Source organism: Dipodomys spectabilis, unplaced genomic scaffold (assembly GCF_019054845.1).
Source record: "Dipodomys spectabilis isolate Male_0828 unplaced genomic scaffold, ASM1905484v1 ptg000001l, whole genome shotgun sequence".
NCBI classification, from domain to species: Eukaryota; Metazoa; Chordata; class Mammalia; order Rodentia; family Heteromyidae; genus Dipodomys; species Dipodomys spectabilis.
In genome coordinates this window covers 28,376,890-28,396,986 of record NW_024870678.1, presented here as the reverse complement: position 1 = coordinate 28,396,986, position 20,097 = coordinate 28,376,890, and the positions used below count along the sequence as shown (strand labels likewise).

The window sequence follows — 20,097 nt, the reverse complement described above, 5'->3', positions numbered from 1 at the left end:
CACAGGTGAACAATATTCAAATGAGGAAGGCTGAAGGATGGAGGCTATGTGCAAGAGGAAACTGAAGAAGCTAGTGACATATCACAACCCTTTCATGGATTCAGTGTCGCATTTGGGATGTGGCAAATTCAAGTTCTGTTTTTTAGAACTTTCTGGAAAATTTTTACCCAATGTTTCTCATCTGAGATTGTTGATTCTGCAGGTGCAGAGCCCAAGGGTACAATGGGGCTGAAGATACTTAGTTTTTTAAAACTGTGTGTCTTTTTCACCCCCCAAAGAAACATAGTTTGAATAAATTTTGAGATTTGAAACATTAACTGTTTCAAACTGTTGTATTCAGAAGGCAAAAATCTCTGGAATAACACAGAGCTATAAATTACTAGTTCCCGGATTAAGGTACGTCTAAATGAGGTTTTAAGAGTAATGGGAAGTGGAGGTGTGGCTGAAGTGGTAGAACACCATCCTTGGACAGAGTGTGACACCCTGAACTCAAGCCCCAGTCCTGGCACAAAATGAATGAATGAATGAATGAATGCATGAATGAATGAATTGATTGGATGGATTGATGGATAAATGAATTTTTAAAAATTTATATTATAACCAGGTCATGTTAGCAAGTGTTTCCTACTGTATAACATCAATGGTTGAAAGGGAGGGGTCAAGCCGGGCGTTGGTGGCTCACGCCTGTAATCCTAGCTACTCAGGAGGCTGAGATCTGAGGATCGAGGTTCAAAGCTAGCCCGGGCAGGAGAGACCGTGAGACTCCTATCTCCAATAAACCACCAGAAAACCGGAAGTGGCGCTGTAGCTCAAGTGGTAGAGCACTCGCCTTGAGCTGAAGAGCTGAGGGACAGCGCCCAGGCCCAGAGTTCAAGCACCACGACCGACAAAAAAAAAACACAAAGGGAGGGGTCAATTTTCTCTACACAAGTATCTAATGAAGCTAGACTGAAAGAATTCAGTATTCTACAATGTTCTGAATGTATTTGCCTACCGCTACGTTTATTTCACAGGAAGCTTTTGGACACCATCTCAGGAAGCTTGACCTGATGAAGTATTTTATTCGCTAGAATACTTTGGTTGTAAGTGTTACCTTCAACTTCTTTTTCAATTCTGAAGTGTCTTGCATCTTCTTATACTCTTTTATCTCTGTGGTCTGAATGGCAGTCTTGAATTTCAAAATCCAGTTCAACAGCTCTGCACTCACTGTATCAAACCTGAGTGAGGATTCAGATATTACCTTCTGTCATTTCTTTCCTCCTGTGATTTTACTTAGCTCCAGAAAGAACAATGCAAACACCCAGCCTTCATGTGTTTCCAATGACAGCCCCAAAATGGCCACCCAGAAATATAGCCAACTCAGTAAGATCCTATCATTACAAGTAAGAATATAAATAGAGTAACAATACGATCCTATTAATAAATAAATGAATAAAATAATCATATGACTTTTTTTAACTTCTTTAAGAATCCCTTGCAGACTTGGTTAGATAGTAACAGGAAAACCAAAGCACAAGCATTCCTAAGTTGAATGGCATCTTTTGTTCAAGATGTAATTATCAAGCCTTATTATAACCCAGACACTGAGCTCAACAAGGTATCAAGGTGAATCAGAAGCAAACATCAGCTTTTGGGAGTTTCACTCATAAGCAATACAAAGTAACCGCGCAGGAGAAAAGAATGCGCTACTGTGCAGTGAGGGTTTGGAAACACTGCTGCTCTCACTTTTTCTTAGCCTCCACATCCACGTGGATCTGTCTCTTCTTTGGGGGAGGAGGTGGGGGCAGCTCCTGCTTAGACTTTTTCGTGGTGACTTGTTCTCTTAGGCGAACGGTCTCCAGAAGATCCTTCTGAGGAATCTGTGCCATCCCCAGCCTGGCCACAGCCTGAGTCACCTGAAACAAAAAAGTGAGCAAAACGTTTAAACTCTACAGAAAGAGCTTTAGGCTGGGAATGTGGCTTTGTGGTAGAATGCTTGCCTAGCATGCATGAAGTCCTGGGTTTGATTCTTCAGTACCACATACACAGAAAAAGCCAGAAGTGCCACTACGGCTCAACTGATAGAGCCTTGAGCACAAAAAGGCTCAGGAACAGTGCCCAAGCCCTGAGTTCAAGCCCACAACCAACCAAAAAATAATTTTAAAAACCAAAAAAAAAAAAAAAAAAAAAAAGGCAGAAAGAGCTTTAAAGGGGCTACACAGCACATACCAGCTTCCTTTTGCACAAGTGTAATTCTAGGGTTCTCAGTGTGCAAGTAGTCACTGTGTAAACACGCTCTCATTCTAACTCCAACATCTCCCCCCCCAAATTTTGTCACCCCCAAAAGTTTTGTCATTCCCCCAAAGAAGTTTCATGCCCCTTAATAGCCAAATCCATTTCTTGTTCCCCCAACTCTATTTTCTGTCTCCTAGGATTTGCCTATTTGGGATACCTTATGTAGATAGACTGGTCCTACATTCAATCAATCACATGACTGGCTTCATTAGCCCAGAGTAATGTTTTCATGGTTTATTCAAGTTCCGTGCTCTACCAGGTGTCAGCATCTCATTCTGTTTTATTACCAACTAATATTGCATTATATGGATATGCCACATTTGATTTACTCATTCTTCCATTTGATCATTGTGAGTAATGCTGCTGTAAGCATTCACCAAAATGTCATCTCAGTCACTAAGTCTTCTTTTATGGGGGCGTACTAGAGTTTGAACTTACGATCTTGTGCTTGCTAGGCAGAAGCTCTGCCATTTGAACCATATCCCATGTCTAGTCATTTTTGCTTGCTTTCTGTTTTGAAAAGGGTCTCATATCTTGCCTCTGCTTTATGCTTCCTGTGCAGGAAGAATGACAGGTACAGTCCAGCATATCCAGCTTTAACTGAGATGGAGGTCTCACAAACATCTTGCCCAGGCTGGATGGGCATTATGATCTTCCCAATCTCAGCCTCCCAAGGAGCTAGTATTACAGGCATGAGCCACTACACTCAACCGATACAGTAAAGTATCAAGAGCAATATGATTACTTAAGATTTAAAAATTTAAGAATATTTATTGTACAGCTGCCTAAATGTCATCAGTCCCTACAGATTAAACTACTGCTATGAATAAGCTTCTGGAAGATCTAGTAAGAGCTTCAGAAAACTGAGGACGTTTCCATGTGTCAATCATTTATCATATCAGGTATAAGGAACTAATAGCTTATTGTATCTACTCCTCTTTTCTTTTGTAAGAACTAACGCAAACCGGAATGTGTACATTTTTACTAGACAATATACTGTTTCAGAAAGGTACCTGGTTGGAGGAATCTTCTAGTCTCTGGACCAAAGAATCCCATCTCTGAGTCAGTTCTTCCGAGTCGCTGTTCATCTTCTTAGATGCTGTGGGATTTGCAAGTAATTGACCCACATCCTGGCCGATCTCGCTCAGCTGATCCAATGTCTGGCGCTTCATTTCCATGTCTTCCTTCAAAATCTAATATTTCAGATATTTATTAAATGACTCTCTCTCTTTCCATAAGCTCCTATCTTCCTGTTCCCCAGTCAAGAAATGTCCACACACACATTGTATAGAAAAGTTTGCATGCTTGGCTGTTCCTGGGGCTGAAACAGAAGACTCCTGGTTTTGCTCATTGTGTGTGGCTCCCTAGCACTGGGTAAAATAGCCATAACCTGCAATCATGAAGTACTACCCTTCAACCCAAAGGACTAAGATATCACGCAGGTTTACAACACACACGCTGACCAGGCCAACACTTACAGCCAGACGCCGAACACTGACACTGAGTTCCTTTTGGTCTTTGAAGTTGCTCGTCTGGATTTTATTCAAAGCTTCTTCTTTTTCAATGAGCCAAGCTTTTAACAAGCACTGTAAGTAATGACAAAAGTGGGAAATGTATCTAACTCATCTGAGAATCCAACTCAAGTTCCCAAATCTTTATTTCACATTTTTCCTTTTGCTCAGGGATAAGAAAGACGTCAAGCCTCTAAGTAAGATCTTGCAAACTACTCAGAAAAAAATGTTTTTAAAACCATTATCCTTAACAGATCTATCTGCCATTACCCCCCATACCAAGATGATTGCAAGAGAGTTTCAGTGTGCCCAAGTTTAGGTTTTGGCCCTCAGAATGGTGATTTGTTAGATCTAAATCATGAACATGTATAAGGTCATATGCATCTATACACACACAAAAATTGACTGAAGTATGGTATGCTTGAAGGAGGATAATTCCACTGATGTACCTGCTCAGAACAGCTAACAAACAGCTTCACAAAGTGAATACCAGGAAGCTTGAAACATGTATGGTCAGGGGAAGCAGATAAACAGAGGGAAGAAGGGTGGCCAAATGTAGGCCTTACACTCAGTATGTATATGTGCTAATGGACTGAGGTAACTTAGGGGATGGCTGGGGTGGGGAGCGATGGGGGAAATGATGATAAAGGTGACACGGATCGAAGCATCATATTCGCACACAGACGTGTTAAACTGAAACCCCTTTGTACAGCTACTTAAAATAAACAAGCACACCAAGAAAAAGTAAACAGCACGAAACTGTGTAAGCCATAGAGTGTCATGGAGATCACTGCGGATGCTGCTTGCACAAGGAGTTAATGAAGCCCCGCTGTGTCCTCAGAGAGGACGTTAGTACAAGAGCCAGGCTGTACCCTCCCGGCTACCTGGCTTCATCACGTGATCACTCTATCTTGTGGGTACTTCAACCATAAATGCCAGCTGTCATGATCTGACAGACAACCCAGGCCATGCAGTGCCGAGTTTTAGTCTCCCAAACAATAAGGTATTTAAGCTGCTTTTCAGCACACTTACCCAGCTGTGGGTATTTCTATTAGAACCACAGAAAAACAGACTGATGCAGTAACTAAACCTAAATCTCAGAAAGGCAGATGGATGGAAAATGCTATGCCCACAATCCAAGTCTCTCCAAAAGAATCCTATCACAAATCTAGAAGTAGAGGGAAGCTCAGAGATCGCATTGTTCCAGTCTCTCTTTTTAGAGACTGGGGAGATAGAAGTGAGGTTGAATGTTGGAGATCCACTGGCTAATGGGTGACCAAATTAGATCGAGGACTCTCCTCCCTAACCCAAGGTCTTTCCATGGCTCTGTGCAGAAAACAACACTAATGGTCAAAGTTCTAAGTCACAGGATGAAAGGAGAAGGTTTGCAATGGTCTGAAGCCATTAATAACAATATTTAAAACTCATTGTTCAAAACTTACTGTTCCTCAGGGAGAAGACATTAAATAATATAGAGATAACTTTGAAGAGAAGTGGAAAGCAACTGTGGCTGCATTGGGGTAATTCTTCCCAAAATGGAGCATGTTCTACAGAAAGCCTTTTCTACCAAACTAGGGGAGGGAGCAATCTTGGTTCTGTATTGGCAACTGGAATCATTCTTTCTCAACGATCTCATTCATTTACTGAACAACTACTTCTCACCTCTATATTTCAATGGGAAAAAAAAATGGAGACAAATACAGATGCTCTCCTCAGTCTCATATCAGACATATCGACATGCACATGCTTAACCATCAAATAGAATAGAAGGTGCAGAGAATATACACATGAGTGCACAAACACACACACATACACACACATGCATGCACACACGTATGCACACAAATATAACTGCAATGCCCTATGCTAGTAGAAAGTGAGGTTAATATAAAACTTCAAGTGACACAAATATCCAAGATACTAGCCACTCTAGTTTTATAGTATTTTTTAAATTATAACATTATTCTGGTGTTCCCTGGCAAACAATGTCTCCCATGGTCATGGGAGACCGAACTCTTAACTCTTCTATGTGACTCTCTGATTTGACTGAAGAGTTCCAAGTAGATGTAAATATTGGTAAAGTACAACATAAATATTTCAGAACACACAACCAGTTCATTATGCAATTTAAAGAAGATGAGGGGAATGTAGTGATTGATAATTTATTTGGACAAACTTTCCAACCTAACCCTGGAGACATATAATTCACCACTGTGTTTAGTAAACCACAAAACATCTTAGCCCTGGTTTCTCTATCTCAAGAAGAGAATACGGCTGCTCGTTATGGACAGAACTGAAGTGTTCTTAAAAGAATCGAAGCGACGCCGAAAGGTAGGGATAGAAACCTACTGATTTACAAGACCATGACTGTCTGGCCTTCAGGAAGAAAGGTTACATTTCTTTGCATTCTGTTTCCATGGCTGGTTTTCTACCAGGGTAGAGTGTGGCCCGAGGGTCACCCACTCCAACTGAAAAGCAAGAGTTACAGCTCTGCTTTTTTGCTTCATTTCCTATGCTGATCTCTTCTGGAAAAAACATACCAACTGAGGGTTTTATGAAAGGCAAGGCCAAAAAATAGTTGCTCATTCATTTCCATATTTATCCTAGTGAAAAGTGAAGAAAAATTCTTGTACTTTAAGGTTTAAAATGTAGGGAGTAGATTTGCTCACTAATTATTGATTGAGCACAAATCATAGGCTGGGAGTCTTATTGGTACAAATTCAAGTACACTGCCCAATATAAATTCAATTAGAATCACTTTACAATGTTTAATAAGTTGAGATCATAGCATGTCCATGCACTAAGACTTTGAATAATGAACACTGATCAAATTAAATATTACTAACAAGGAGTTATATGACATGATCTTTATGAATAAGCTGCACAACTGATTGAAAAATAGATAGAAATCTGATTTTTAAAATAATAAACATCTGGGCACCAGTGGCTCACAGCTGTAATCCTAGCTAGTTAAAAGGCTGAGTTCTGAGGACCTTGTTTTAAATCCAAGCCAGGAAGGAAAGTCTATGAGACTCAAAGCCCCAAATAACCACCAAAACACTGGGAGTAGAGCTGTAGCTCAAGTGTTAGAATACCAGTAAAAAAGTTAAGGAACAGAGCCTCAGCCCTAAGTTCAAGCCTTAATAGTGACACACACACATGCACGCACGCACAATTAATAATATTAATAATAATAATTATTATATATTTTCCTCTCAAAGAAGACAACCTCATTCTAATGTTATAATAAAAGATGAGCTATTTTTCATTCTATCTTTGTCCCTGAGGATAACAGGGTTTCATACCTGTTCTTCCAATAATTCCTGCCACAATATATTGATTTCTTGTAACCTGTTCCAGCGTTCTTCAGTCCAACGGCACACAGCTGTCCAGCGCTCTCCGAGTTTCTAGGCAAGGAGGAAACCAGCCTTTGTCAGCACAGCCCAAAGAGGGAGTAGCTCACAAGTCCACGGCTCTTTATTTAAAAGAAGCAATGTATACAAAAGCTTTATAAAAGTTGACTTTAAAAATTATGCAGGCTAATTTAATAAATATACAGATGAGAATACCTAATTTCCACAGAATTAACTCATTAAATCATTTCACTTTTCTGAGCTACCGAGCAACACAACTGGCACTTACACCTATTGGGAGAAAGGCGCTCTACCACGCACCTCCCGTTTCTCTATTCTTATACAAGAATGTCACATTTTTATATACACTGTGAAATACAGCAAAAGTCTCTAATTCATTTGTACTTCAAATTATTCTTGTTATAATTATCTTTCAGAATAAAGCAAGTAGTCAGCTGTGGTTATCCAAGCCTACAATCTTAGCTACTTGGGAAGTATGACCCACAGCCAGCAGATCATAGTTGGAGGCCAGCCCAGGCATACAAGCTTGCATCACGCCATCTCAGTCCACGGCTGGGTGGCGTGACCTGCCTCAGTCACCCAAGCTATGGGGAAGCACAAGGTCTGGGTGCAATAGTGGCTGCACCTGTCACCCCATGACAAAGGAAAGCACGAATGGAAGATAGTCATCCAGGCTGGCCCGGCATAAAACAAGACACTATCTCAAAAACAGCCACTGCAAAAAGGGACCCGTAAAGTAGTAGAGTGCCTGTGTAGTAGATCCAAGACCCTGAGCTCAAACCCCAGAACTGCAAAGACAAGTTAAAACAAAAACACAATACATACCGAGAATGCTTTTGTTCGTAGTAACCTAATTAGGAAAAATGTCCAACCTTACAATCTATGTCTTCAGTGTGAGAATGTGTTTGATTACTATAAAACAATAAAATGCTTAATGATTTGCTCGGTTTACTTTACAGGATGATCCAGAGCACATCCCACATACTGGACAAAGAAATCTATTTAACTTTTAAAACTCATAATCCTCCCAAAATAAAAATTGCATTTTGATTTTATAAATGCTTAACAAATGATAAAATGTACTTCCACTTTCTTACTTGTGAACACGAGTTAGTTAATTGTACTGTTTTGATATGGCATAAGCTTTTCAGAACATACAATGGAGAGAATACAAAGCCAGAAGGCAAGTCTCCAGCCACATCTTAGCATAACTCACTGTCATCTTAGGAGATCCCTTTACCTTTCAACTTGTTTCCTCACTACCAAATATTCAAGATATGAGTAGCTACGTCGCATATCACTGTTACACTTACACACTACGACTTCAGGGAAGTCTCAGAGCCATAGGCCAACTTTAAATATTACAAATAAAAAGGAATTGCATATGGTGAAGTTACATTATTAAAGAATTGGCAATGTCCTAATAGGTAATCCAAGCACTATTAAATGAAATACCAATACATCTCTTTATGTAGATGGTACCCCTACCCGTAATCCCAGCTACCTATGAAAAAGTGAAGAGGACAATCACGGCAAAAAGTTAATGAAACCTGATCTCAACAAATCAGCTGGACACAATGATGCAATCGTCACTCGAGCTATGTAAGAGACATAATAGGAGAATCAGGTCCAGGTTAGCCCAGGCAAAAATGTGAGGCCATATTTGAAAGACAAGAAAAAAAAGAAAAATAGAAATACTATTGCTTTGTGGATGAAGGAAGGGGAGGAAGAGGAAGGGAAGAAGGAAGGAAGGAAGAAGGAAGAAGGGGAGGAGGAGGAAGAGCAATTTATTATGCCTCCCAAAACTATGGAAATCCATGTGTGAATCTACCAAACGAATCCAATTAATACTACATCCAGGAAGCTGTCCAACCAGCCCCGTCCACTCACCGCAAGAGCTGAAGTAGGGGAGCCCTACCTGGGTACTCCTAAACCCCACATGCTGCGCAACTCCACATGGGAAGTACAGTCAAGGGCAGGTGTGATGGTTTGTCTTCCAAATCATGTAGGAGTTTATAAAGAAGGTAGAAACTTAATGTGATTATGGTGTGTAGGGGCAGGCTATCTGCACAGGTCTAGAGTAGATTAAGTCGTTAGAGTGGTGCCACCCTGACTGAACACAGTCTTTGTAGGGAGACACTATACAGGTAGACGTATGTGTGCTCCCGCAATGATGGAATGCAGCCAAGGAGGAGCCTCAACCAGCGCCCATTCCATACTGAACTAAATAGGCCTCCAAAACTCAGCTAAACAAGACTCTCTTCCTTATAACGTAGCCTGTGTCTGGTATTTGGTTATGATAATGGAAAGCTGAATAGCACAGTAGGTTTTCCTTCTATCCTGGGTAAACAACGGGGCTGATCATAAAGCCTGCTGCCCTCAGCGGCCCTTGGAACACAGGTTCTTACCTGCAGCTGGTCTTCCAGAATAGCCGTAGCACTCTCGCCACTGTTTTCATCAACTATGACCACCATGTGAGTCAGGGAATTTACCTTTACCTGCTCAGCCTCAAGGTCATTTTGCAAACTCTATAGAGAAAAAAAATAAGTTAAAGGTGTTATGTCTACCCTAACACATTTACCTTTTTAAAATCCACTCCACTGTCAATAGTCATTAAGGGCAGCTAATGAGGCACCATATTTAAATTTCCAATCATTATCCTAAGTGTTCTAGTAATGGGGCAAGCCTGTTATACATCTTTACATCTTGGTATGAACCCAAGCAGTATGAAAATTCAAAGCTGATAACAGATCACAAATGGTTTATCATCATTTGTATTCTGCCCTTCCCCCACCAAATCATAAAAGAGCAAGGGGGGGGGGGGTCTATACTAGGAATTAAGACAAAAAAAATAGAGAGAGAATTAGTGAGTAAGAAACTCCAAATATACTGAACCAGAGATGTAGCTGGTCCAGTATAAAGAAACAGACACTAGAAGTCTATCTGCTATGCAGAAGCTATTTTAATTAGCTACTCAAGAAAGCAATTAAAGACATATGGAGGCCTTTCCTTCCCTCTTCGGTAGGGAAAGTACAGTCATCAGACACCCGCGGAGAGGTAATTTGTTTAAGCACTATCAACAGTGGTGTCAAATGCCTATTGAATAATGTTTAATGTAGCCCTAATGCTTTATTAATCCATGATATAGATGTTTCATTGATCAATAAAGTCTTTAATCTATAGAAGTTATTTTACACTGCTTTTGCTTATCATAGCTATGAAATCTATAAAATGTTTGTGAGCCAATTAAAATATCCTTCAAATCCCACCTCACCCAAAGCCTGGTACCCTTCTTTTCCGTCAGAAAAGGAACAAAGGATTTGCTTTTAAAAAAAAAAAAAATGGAATAGGTTCATCTCAGGATTACCTTCTCAACCCATACCTGGGACCAACATCTAGGTTTTTTTCTCAACGACTGGCAAGTCCAACCTAATGCAAGCTATGCACGTTCACCAGAAAACCGTGCACACCTACATAAAGTGGTTTTCTGTACCTGTGCTGTCATCCCTGGCTCAGAAAAGTGAAATACCCACATGAACTCCATGCTAGGACAACTCCACACTGATAGAAGCCATGGGCCCTGAGGATGCTAATGGCTGCTCTTTCACATCAGAGAAGGTAGGGAAGAAACAGAAGGTAGATTTACTTTGTGCTCTTCAAGCAGCTTTTGCAGGGATGGTAAGTCATCCTCAAGGGGACGGCTTTCCATCTTCTGGATGCGATCTTCGGTGAGGGTTAACCAGGCCGAGAGCTGCTGCAGCTGCTTCTTTTGCAGATCCATCAACACGTCGTGTAGCCTGGCAAGGGAAGCAAGCAAGGGACAGAGCAATGTTCCCACCTCTGGTTCCCTTGCCCAGGTATCAGAGAGACAGAACAAGGAACACAGCCCTGAGAGACTACTTAAATAGCATGTAGTCTGTAAGTACAGGACCCAGGAAAACAAAATCTTTCAGTCCATACAATGCAATCACAGAATGTAACAGCGACCTGCATTCATCTCTGATGCCTTGTTTGTTCAATCAGGAATTCCTGCTTATTAAATAAGTGCAAACAGTAACGGACTGTATCACACACAACGCATGAAATCAAATGGACCACAGAAAAACACTGGATAACAGGTCCACATTACATGATCCCATCCTCATATTCAGTTCGCTTTGCCAACGTTAATCCAACTGCCAGATTGCACAGGTTCCTGTCCGTGTGAAATGCCTCTCCCCTTTGCACCCACTTCCATTTCACAACTCTGACCTTTTAACTTGGCAGACATATCACAGAGGAGATGAAGATGGTGTCGAATTCCAGCACTGTGACACACAGAACAGAGAATGTCACCAGGCTAGTTCTACGCGGGTGCCACTCACCGGGACTGCCGCTCCATGCTCTCCACCCTGAGCGCCTCCCATCGAGCATTCAGCAAGGTCATCTGTTCCTGAATCTCAAACTCTTCTTCATCCGACAGAGTGCCTTGTGTGATCAGCTGATTTCCAGCCTGCAGGACGCTGCCCACGCTGCTCTGGTGTGCGGTCAGCTCCATCATAAAAGCCTAACAAGTGTGCAGACGTAATGATGAAATTGCCCCTAGGTAACTGCTGTAAGTCAATTTTAGAAGGAAAAAAAAAAAAGACATCTAGCAAGTACATCATGTTGACTGGTGAATGGACTGCTAACCTCAAGATATTACTAGTGCGCAACCGAAATACCAATGCCTCGAAGAAAGTAGCCTAGTAGAGGAACAATCAAGTACTCTTGGATGCAATGTTTGTAAGAAATAAGCACCGGTGTAAGTCAACAGAAAAATACATCAAGGAGAACGAGGCTATCATACTTGCTTCTTAAAATGTATAATATTTGTTTCCTAAAAGTGCTGCTGCTGCTACTAAGAGATCATGAACGTGAAATTAGGAACAAATATAATAAAGAAAAATACCATATTCATGTAAGAGGAACTGCTTATGGGATATTATTATTCTTTTGGATCCAAAATAGTATTTAAGATGTGTCAAGAACTTTCCTACCTATACGAAAACTTAACCAAGCCAGGCACAGTGGCACAAGCCTAGAATCCTAGTTACTTGGGAGATGGAGATCTGGGATTCTGGTTCAAGGACAGCCCAGGCAAAAGAAAGTTAAGGAGACTCTATCTCAGCCAATGGCTGGGCATGGTGGCATGCATCTGTCATACCTAACAAAAAAAAAAAAAAATGGGGAAGCAAAAACAGGAAGACCACATCCCAGTCTGGATCGGGCAAAAAGCAAGACCCTACCTTGACAACAGCCAACGCAACAAGTAGCTGGTGGTGTGTTTGGAGTGACAAGAGTACCCACCTAGTAAGCGCAAAGCCCTGAGTTCAATCCCCAGTACCACTTCTACCACACAAAGAACTGCATAGCTATTCTCCACATATTCAAAATCACTACCCTGCAATATAACACAATCTTCAAAATAGCAAGCAACACTCATTACATAAAATTATATGGGAACCCTGGGTATGACATTTGCTTAATAACATATAAAAAAATGAAAATAATCACTTCCTGGAAAACACTCAAGATCAAAAAAAGATTTGCTATTTTCATTAGTCATTCTGCTTCCTCCCTATGGTAATACACTTGACAAATGGGCACAGCTGAGCACTGATTTCTGTCAGTGCTTCTATAAAATACCCACGTTACCAGAGGATTAACATCTGAAATCTGACTGTGATGCACTGAATCACCAACAACAATTTCCTAACAAAGCCTTCTTTGAACATCACAACTAAAATACTTCATGACCTTTTGGCAGATAGAGTTCAAAACAACAACAACCAAAAATGCAAGTGGAAACCCTTGCTGAAGGCAAGGAGCCTACAGCTCACAGATCAGGGCTGCTAGATCTCGCTCATCCACAACAGATATTTACTTCATGGGTGGCAAACTGGTCTTTGACCTCTTCTACATCGTCGGAAATGTCATCCTGCTCCTGGAAAGTGTCCTCAGCAGACAACAGCCAGGTGAGCACTTCTTCCAGGGCTATCTGATAGCTGTCCAGATCCGTGTCCACCTCAGTGACCGTGCGGGGGGTCTCGGCTAGGGGACTGGTGGAGTGCTCCCCCACCAGCGGTGTGTCCTATAAAAACAGAACCAACTGTCACCAAGATGCAAGGTGCAGATCAAGAACACACGGTGTGTACCACCACCTCATGTTCTCAGGACAAGAGATACAGGGAAAGAATTGGGAGTGTTTATCCCATGCACGCAGACAGCAACATCATTTCAGCCTCAGAGATTCTGACAGAGCTGGAGAGAGAAGGAACACAAATGAATTGCTGAACAAAAAGACACAACTCTCTGCCAAGTTAGGAATCCTGGGCTGTCACCAAGGACTGTCATCTGAAAGTACCCAGGGTGAAAGCAGCGAGAGGATTTCACAGAGGAGCGGAAATGTGTTGGATCTTGAACAATGGATGTAATTTACAGAAAGAAAGAGAGACCAGCACTCTGCTTTGACCCCTGCTTAAAATGGTCTCACTGAATCTGACATGCATTTTGCCATTGCATTCTTTTTAATATTTTTTTATTATCTTTAAGGACCTGTACAAAGGAGATGCCATTCAATAAAGCAATGTATGAATACAGTGCATCTTAATCGATGTCACCCCTTTCCACATTCTCATCCACCCCTTCCCAACCCACCCCTTCCCTTACTTACCTTAATTTGAGGTTTTATGTATTGATTTTACTGCCATTTAACAAAGAAGTTCATGTGTACAATGCATCTCGAGCTGTGTCAGCCTTCAACACATTCACCCCCCTTCGATCCATCCCTTCCCTTATAGTTCTCAATTCTGTGGTGTATACAATGAATTATTGCTTGCATCCTCCCCCATCCCCTTCATTTTTCTACCCTTGGCATCACCTACATCTCTTCGCAGTATCCATTCGCTGGTCTTTATTTTGTTGGGCTTTGACTTAGTCTTTTTAAAGAATGACACTACCAGTGCTCTCCACAGAGAGTTCGTTTGTAACCCCTTGCTTACCACCCTGTGTGTTTAGCCACATATACAACCTGAGGTACTTAGTGCTTTGGTTTTAGTACATGTTCTTTTTTGAGAAAACGGTCCCTAGGTCAATTACTTCCTCAGTTTGGTTTTCCTCTCTTTCCCTTTTCTTTTACTCCTTTATCTCTGTCCCTTTCTCTTCTTTTTCTCTCTCTCTCTCTTCCTTCCTTTCTTCCTCTTTTCCTTTCTTGCTTTCTCATGGAATGCTCACGGAATAGACCTCTCTCAGACTCTTTTCAAGCAGCTGAGTTTTTATTTGTATACTTCCATGCACAAACCACACCTACTGTGTCTCTTGCTCTTCCCTTCCTGATCAGAGCAAAGCTCCTTTAAAACCTGCCTACTCTCTCCACATCCAACTCTCACCCTACAAGTTGTAAAGAGAACTTTTCACGTGCATATAAGTGAACAGACAACCATAAAAGACATGTTCACATGTCTTAACTGCTCAAGTCTATCAACAGACCCTTTCACTCTGACTCCTTTTCCCCAGAACCCCACTGCAAGGATAACAAATCCTTCTTTACATTTAGGATAGCTAGGATTACAGGTGTAAGCCACTAGGCCTGGGAAAAATGGGAAAAATACTTATTAGTGGCCCAAAAGACAAAAAAAAAAAAGAGGAAACCTAAGACAGGAGCAAAATCACCTTGAGCACCTGACAAGGGTATCAAAGATGGCAGCCAGGGTATGAGAGAAGAGTGGTGGCCTGATTCAGGTCATGCAAAAGCATGGTTAATAGCCCAAGACCCTAAATCCACCCCAGGTATGTGAAGTAATGTATTTCCTTCTGAATAACGTTAGTTACGACTTTCTATTGACATACATGTGACCTACTTTCTATTGACATACAGCAGGCTAACTGAAAAATAGCATCTAAAAGTCATATGCATGGAAAACTCAAGATACGCCACCTCCTCCCCCCCCTCCCCCCACACACACCCCATGGAAATATTGTGCTCTGGTCCCTGTGAGAAAAGAAATGTGGCAGGTGTCAAACACTGTCACATAAAGGCGCCAGTACCTGTATATGAATGTCTTCCTCCTCACACTCTCTCTTGTACTTCCTTGGGAGAGTCTCAACCTCACGGATGGCATCTATGCTGATTTGCTGAGGTAGCACCTCAAACAATGACGTTAAATACATGATTATCGATTTCTTGTCAGGAAGCTGCACAGCAATATCTAAAAATGGAAGAAAGTAAGAAGCAACTTAAATTAAATGTCCAAAATATGTGAACACTTCAATATTAGGTTATAATATAGGTCTCCTTCTTAACCATAAACAATACCTAATGAATCTCTGTAATACCATGTTACAGTAAATTGCTGTGTCACATCATATATTATGAGAAAAGTTGGAGAAGACTGTTTACTTTTTTCATTCAGTATCCATTCCTTAAAAAGCTTACCTGAGCTAACCAGGATCCAGTATCTCATACCTGTATTCCCAACTACTCAGGAGGCTGAGATCTGAGGTTGCAGTTTGAGGTAAAAAAAAAAGTCTATAAGACTTATCTCCAATATACTACCAAAAAGCCAGAAGTGGAGCTGTGGCTCAAGAGCTAGAGCACTGGTTGAGTATAAAAGAGCTCAAGGACAGTGCCAAAGCCCTTTGTTTAAGCCCCAGGACTGGCACATACAAAAATAAGTCTTACCTAAGCCAAACATAGCAGAACATATTTATAATCCCAACACTTGGGAGGCTGAGGCAGGATTATTATTTGAGGACCGCTTGAGGTAACTAATGAGACACAATCTCAAACAAAACAACAACAAAAAACCTTCTGAAAAAGTTTCCTCAGTGATAGCATGGCCTAGCATGCATGAAGCTCTGGGTTTGATCCCTAGTCTTCCAAGAAAAACAAAATCTCAAAGACGAAGTAGAAATATTATAGCATAAAATAATGGTACAAACCAAGCACAAGCCACTCATGCCTGTAATCTTAGACAACGCAAGAGGCTGAAAGTAGTAGGACAGAGGCTCCAGGTCAGCCCTGTCTGAAATGTCTGAAAGACCCTATCTCAAAAACAACCAGCAAAAAAACAAGGGCTGGACATGCAGGTACAAGCGAGAGAGCATCTACCTAGCAAGTATGGGGCCTTGAGTTCAAAATCCAGTGCAAAAAAAATTTTTAATAACTTTAATCAATGAATAGACCTTATTTACAGTACAAAAGTAAGTCTAGAACTCAACCTTATAACACAAGTCATACGTAATATACATAATTCTAAACCAAACCCTGAACTGCTTGCTAATAAAGTATTGTTCTAAAACACAAATCTCAATTGATACATATGATTATACAATGAAGTAACTGAATTTCTGTCTAAAAGATCCTACAGATGGCTAAATACAAAAGCACTCAAACATTGTTTGCAACAAACAGCTTACACCTACATGTCAAAAGGGAAAAAGTCAATTCCTATAATGCATTCTAGAAGAGAAAAGCAATATTGCCTTCATGAATTTGAAACAGCAATGCAAAAATCAAGTTCCCAAGGAAAGGGTGAACAATACCTTCAGGATCTAACAGCTTTTCAATTCCCAAATACATCTGGGCTTGGCTGAAAGCATGTTCAAGTCTCTCAATAGGGGACATTTGGACAACTCTGTCCCAGCTGAAGAGATCAGGTCTGAAATCAATAGGCAAAGAAAAGTTAATGAAGAAAGAATGTGCTAGAACCAAGGTAGGAATTGATACCATCTAATAGATTCCAAGTTGGGATTCTTTTGTGAGGTTTTTCCTTAAGTGAAATATTTTTATATTCCAAAAGTTGGTCAAACATATATTATTTGAAAAGCAATTGAGGTACCACATTGTAAGATTCTTATATTAAACACGCTGACTCAGATTTCTGGGGTAGGCACTAAAACCTCTGACTATATTTCCCAAAACAGTAAAATAAAAAAGATAGGGAGACTCTATTCAAACAAAAAAAAGAAAGGAAAAAAATACAGGAAGACTAAGGGAAATACTCCAACTCTTAGCATACACTAAGTAGTAAAAATGAACCTAAATAAACACATCAATTATCCCAATCAATATGAACAGAATAAAATCTCCAATTAAAGATCAGTGGACTGGAGATGTGACCCCAGCAAATCAGGAGCTGAGGCAGGAGGATCGCAAATTCAAGGCCAGTCTGGTTTTCTCCCTTTCTCTGCCCTGCAAAAAAAAAAAAAGACCAAGACTAACAGAATTAAAAAAAAAAATCCAGCTCTAATTAGAAGATAATGCTAAAACAAAGGTCCCAGGAGGGTTTCTCTTTAATTATCCCCCTGCAAAGTACTATGACATAGAGTTTTATTTCCATCTTAATTTCTTTTCATCCTACCCCTTACATATTATGATGGCTTTCACTGGAAGTTGGTCATTTTCTCTGCGCTGTGTTCTTGCATCTGAGACTTACCCACCTTCTGGGACTGAGTGCCTCCCTTAGTCCTGATGGTACCATTTCCTCCCTAACTTAATTACCCATTGCTCCACCACTCAGGACACTGTAGCCACCCATATATGTAAGGGTCCCTTTTGCCTTCTGCTAGCTACCAGTTCTATATACAATCTATGTACTCAGTTCTCTATTAATGTTGGCCTCCCTCTAGAAGAACACAAGACCCAAGCATTTATTTTTTTGGGTATGATGTGGAAAAGATCAACTTCACTTCTTACATAGAGATAACCAATTATCTAAGACCATCTGTTAATCTGCACCATCAACTCAGTTGTTTATCAGATTTTCTTATATAATGGAGCTATTCTTTAACTCATTATTCAGTCAGGATGAACTATCTGAAACTACTGTTTTAAATATCACAGACAGTCAAATATGACTAGGCGTGGTAGTAGACACCTGTAATCCCAAAAGTCAGGAAACTAACTTAATATATCCCAACTTGGGATATATTAAAAAAAAAACCTCTGTCCAATAATACCAAACCAAAAGAAACCAAAAGAACAATTAAGTAGTGGCAATTCCATATGGTTCAGTCTAGGTGGTATTACTGTACTTATTTATTGTGCTGAATAGTCTTAATATAGCTTCGGAGTTTAGTTTCTTCTTAGAAAGTATTTCAGTAAACTGAATATTTTTGGACCTTTGGTTTTTTTATATACAAACCAGAGTCTGTTTCTAAGCTTCCTAAGAAGATCATGTGTCTATTTTCAGTAATGAATATAGAGCTTTGCTTTACAGAGCTTTGCTTTTGCTATAGGAATAAAAGTTGACACAATCCTTTGTACTCATTGCTAATTAAGGCTGAAGAATGAGTGGGACTGAACTATGCGAAATATTTTACAGCTTAACTTATAAATATGTGGGAGAAATTGTGGACATCGCACTGTGGCATTTAAATTGTAAAGAAATATTTGGTGGTCGTTGGCCTCTATATGTCTGTCTTTCACGTTTTGGCAAAAGAGTGCAGAGAAGAGCACGGAGGTGACGGGTAGGGACTTTGAGGAAGAGGAGCAGAGGAAGGGCAGGAAGGAGATGGGTATTGGCACAGCCCTGCATCCTCTCCCCTTTGCCCTGAGGAAAGTCTCACTTATGTTGGTGGAGCACAGCATTGAAGGCGAGCCCATCGGTCCAGCTGGTGGTGAAGTTGAGGACGTTGACTTGGCTATAGGGCCTGGTTGTCTGCCGCACCCAGCTCAGCAGGATTTTCTCGCTGTTGGTCTGCTGCAGGTCTGACATGATGTCCTTCATGACATCTTTCACCTAGTCAAGAGACACCACTGTACTGTAACCCTCTCCCTCCCCAACCCCTGGCAATCCAACCATGAGACACACTGCTTGAACACTCTTCACACATGAGCATCTTCCCCTATGAAGAAAACCCAACCTCTATTTTCTACAGAATGGGAATGGAAGGAAGTACTCTTGGCTGACAACCAAAAATGAAAAGATGAAATAAAGTTCCTTATAGTATTTTATCGTTACATTATATTATTATATTTTAGTAGTATAGATACAAGTATAATTATATCCAAGGAAGGGGCTGGGAAGGTGGATCAGTGGTAGAGCGCTTGCCTTGCATACATGAGGCCCTGGGTTCGATTCCTCAGCACCACATAAGCAAAAAGAAAAAAAGCTGGAAGTGGCGCTGTGGCTCAAGTGGTAGAGCGCTAGCTTTGAGCTGAAGAGCTGAGGGACAGTGCCCAGGCCCAGAGTTCAGGCCCCACAACCAGACCCAAAAAAATAAATAAATACTTATATCCAAGGACTTGTTATTTCCTGTTATTCTAAACTAATCTATACATTTTAAGGTAGCTATAAGAATAATGTAGACAGACCTACAAGCCACATCCAAGAACAATATCAAGATGAATAATTACAAGGAGAAGATAATAAACCTATTATAAAAGGTCATGAGACACTCACTAATAAATATGAATGAGTGGAGGGGAGAAGAAAGGGTAGAAGGGAAGGAAAGAAAAAAGAGAGAAAGGGAAGTTCTATGCTACAAATAGAACGTTGGTTTTAAAAAAAATGTGGAAGGAGGGCCAGGCACAGTAACTCATGCCTGTAATACCAACTACTCTGAAGTGGAGATCAGGAGGAGTACAGTTTAAGGCCAACCCAAAAGAGACAATAGCCAATTCACACGGAGGGATATTCTGCAAAGCAAGTGGCTAAGTCTTCAAAAGTGCCCATATGGTAAACTGTACCAGATTAAAGACAACCAAAGAGATGTGACAAATGAATATAGCCTGTGAGCTTGAATTTTCTTTTTCTTTTATGAAGGGTATTATTAGGGTAGTGGACAACATGTCCATGAAGCTGGGCACTAGTGGTCTGTGCTGTAATCCTAACTACTCTGATATCTAAAGTTCAAAACCAGCCTGAGCAGACTAATCCCCGAGACTCTTATCTCTGAATACCAGCAAAACAACT

General features: G+C 40.7%; 1 protein-coding gene across 3 annotated transcripts in view; it reads right to left on the bottom strand.

Annotated features, from left to right (window-relative positions):
* Utrn (utrophin) overlaps positions 1-20,097 on the bottom strand; it is a 425,153-nt gene that overhangs the window by 295,916 nt on the left and 109,140 nt on the right. For all 3 annotated transcript variants that reach the window (XM_042693071.1, XM_042692992.1, XM_042693156.1), the window contains 12 exons: positions 18,749-18,921; positions 16,724-16,839; positions 15,227-15,387; positions 13,065-13,271; positions 11,524-11,705; positions 10,806-10,956; positions 9,568-9,687; positions 7,091-7,192; positions 3,753-3,860; positions 3,288-3,467; positions 1,726-1,895; positions 1,094-1,217 (listed from right to left, as the gene is read on the bottom strand). In XM_042693071.1, coding sequence (XP_042549005.1) covers positions 1,094-1,217; positions 1,726-1,895; positions 3,288-3,467; positions 3,753-3,860; positions 7,091-7,192; positions 9,568-9,687; positions 10,806-10,956; positions 11,524-11,705; positions 13,065-13,271; positions 15,227-15,387; positions 16,724-16,839; positions 18,749-18,921 — 1,794 coding nt within the window. The remainder of the gene's footprint in view (positions 1-1,093; positions 1,218-1,725; positions 1,896-3,287; positions 3,468-3,752; positions 3,861-7,090; positions 7,193-9,567; positions 9,688-10,805; positions 10,957-11,523; positions 11,706-13,064; positions 13,272-15,226; positions 15,388-16,723; positions 16,840-18,748; positions 18,922-20,097) is intronic.